The following is a 1583-nucleotide window of genomic DNA, read 5'->3' on the forward strand; positions in this document are numbered from 1 at the left end:
AGGGTCGGGTGGGGGCAGAGACAGGCCAGAACGCCATCCTGGAAAGGCCCAGTCTTCCAGAGCCTATCGGGGGTACAGGAAGCAGGGCTCCAAGGTGTGACCTGACTCGGGGCTGGAGTGGGGCAGGTGTTATAGAGTCAGGAAGGGCTGCCCCAGCCCGGAGGAAAGGGACAGGAAGAAGGAGGCAGCAGGACCCTCTGAGAGCCCCCACGCCCGGAGTCCCTGAGAGAAGCTCTCCAGACGGAGATAGGGGGTCGCTGAGAGAGGAGCAGGCCCTGAGCTGCGCAGGACAGAGAGCGGATGGAGCAGCCACGGTGGGCCCAGGATTCCCCTGCTGGATTCCCCAGTGCTTAACCTTCCTCCCTTCTCCACAGCTTCCTAACCAAGAGAGGCCGGCAGGTCTGTGCTGACCCCAGTGAGGAGTGGGTCCAGAAATACGTCAGCCACCTGGAGCTGAGTGCCTGAGGGGTCCGGAAGCTTCAAGGCCCAGTGACCTCGGTGGACCCAGTGGGGAGCGGGAGCCTGAGCCTTGGGAACATCCCTGTGACTCCACAGCTACTTCTTCTATGGACTGGTTGTTGCCCAACAGCCACTGTGGGACTCTTTTTAACTTAAATTTTAATTTATTTATACTATTGAGTTTGTGTAATTTATTTTCGATTTCACAGTGTGTTTGTGATTGTTTGCTCTGAGAGTTCCCCTGTGCCCTCCCCCTTCCCTCACACTGTGTTTGGTGACAAGTGAGTGGCTGTCACTGGCCTGCTGTAGGCAGTCGTGGTACCAAAGCCACCAGACTGACCAATGTGTATCGGATGCTTTTGTTCAGGGCTGTGATCGGCCTGGGGAAATAATAAAGATGCTCTTTTAAAAGGTAAACCAGTATTGAGTTTGGGTTTGTTTTTCTGACATATCAAAACCACTGGTTAAGAGGAATCATAGGCAAAGATTAGGAAGAGGTGAAACGGAGGGAAATTGGGAGAGATGGGGAGGGCTACCACAGAGTTATCCACTTTACAACAGAGGCACAGTTCTGGAACCTTGAAACTACGAATATGTTATAACTCAAATCGTAATATGCATGCTCTAGGAGAGTTCACCACTTGAATGGATACCTTTAAGCTAAGTATTCTGTAGCGCATATTCATGATGAATCAAGCTTTTAATAGCAATTACGTACACTGTGGAGGCTTACTCCTACTGAGTGCTTTTTATGCAATGTTCATTTAATCTTACCAATGCAATAGTACAGCTTAGGTACTATTAACACCTCCATTTGACAGAAAAGTAACCCAGGGCTCAGAAAGGTTAGGCAACTTGGCTGAGGTTACACAGCATGTAAATGATCAATTGAGTTCCAAAACTGGACTTTTATTGAACTACAGACTATGCTCTTAACCACTGACCAAGGTATTTCCAGAACATGATCCACCTATACTCAAATCTTACCCCATTCTTCAACAGATATTTCATCCATTGCAACCACTTTCTGGTCAGGATTCTGAGTTGACATAGGGTGTTTGTGAGTGACTATTTAAGCCACTTACATCGGGATCTTTAGGTGTAGACCTGGGAACTGGTATTTT

The 1583-nt window shown here is 48.8% G+C and overlaps 1 protein-coding gene across 1 annotated transcript in view; it reads left to right on the forward strand.

Annotated features, from left to right (window-relative positions):
- CCL3L3 (chemokine (C-C motif) ligand 3-like 3) overlaps positions 1-876 on the forward strand; it is a 2027-nt gene extending 1151 nt beyond the window's left edge. Inside the window, exon 3 of the mRNA XM_011940867.1 lies at positions 375-876. Coding sequence (XP_011796257.1) covers positions 375-465 — 91 coding nt within the window. The 3' untranslated portion in view covers positions 466-876. The remainder of the gene's footprint in view (positions 1-374) is intronic.
- Positions 877-1583: the final 707 nt, after the last annotated feature.

Source organism: Colobus angolensis, unplaced genomic scaffold (genome assembly GCF_000951035.1).
Source record: "Colobus angolensis palliatus isolate OR3802 unplaced genomic scaffold, Cang.pa_1.0 Scaffold193, whole genome shotgun sequence".
Lineage (NCBI taxonomy): Eukaryota > Metazoa > Chordata > Mammalia > Primates > Cercopithecidae > Colobus > Colobus angolensis.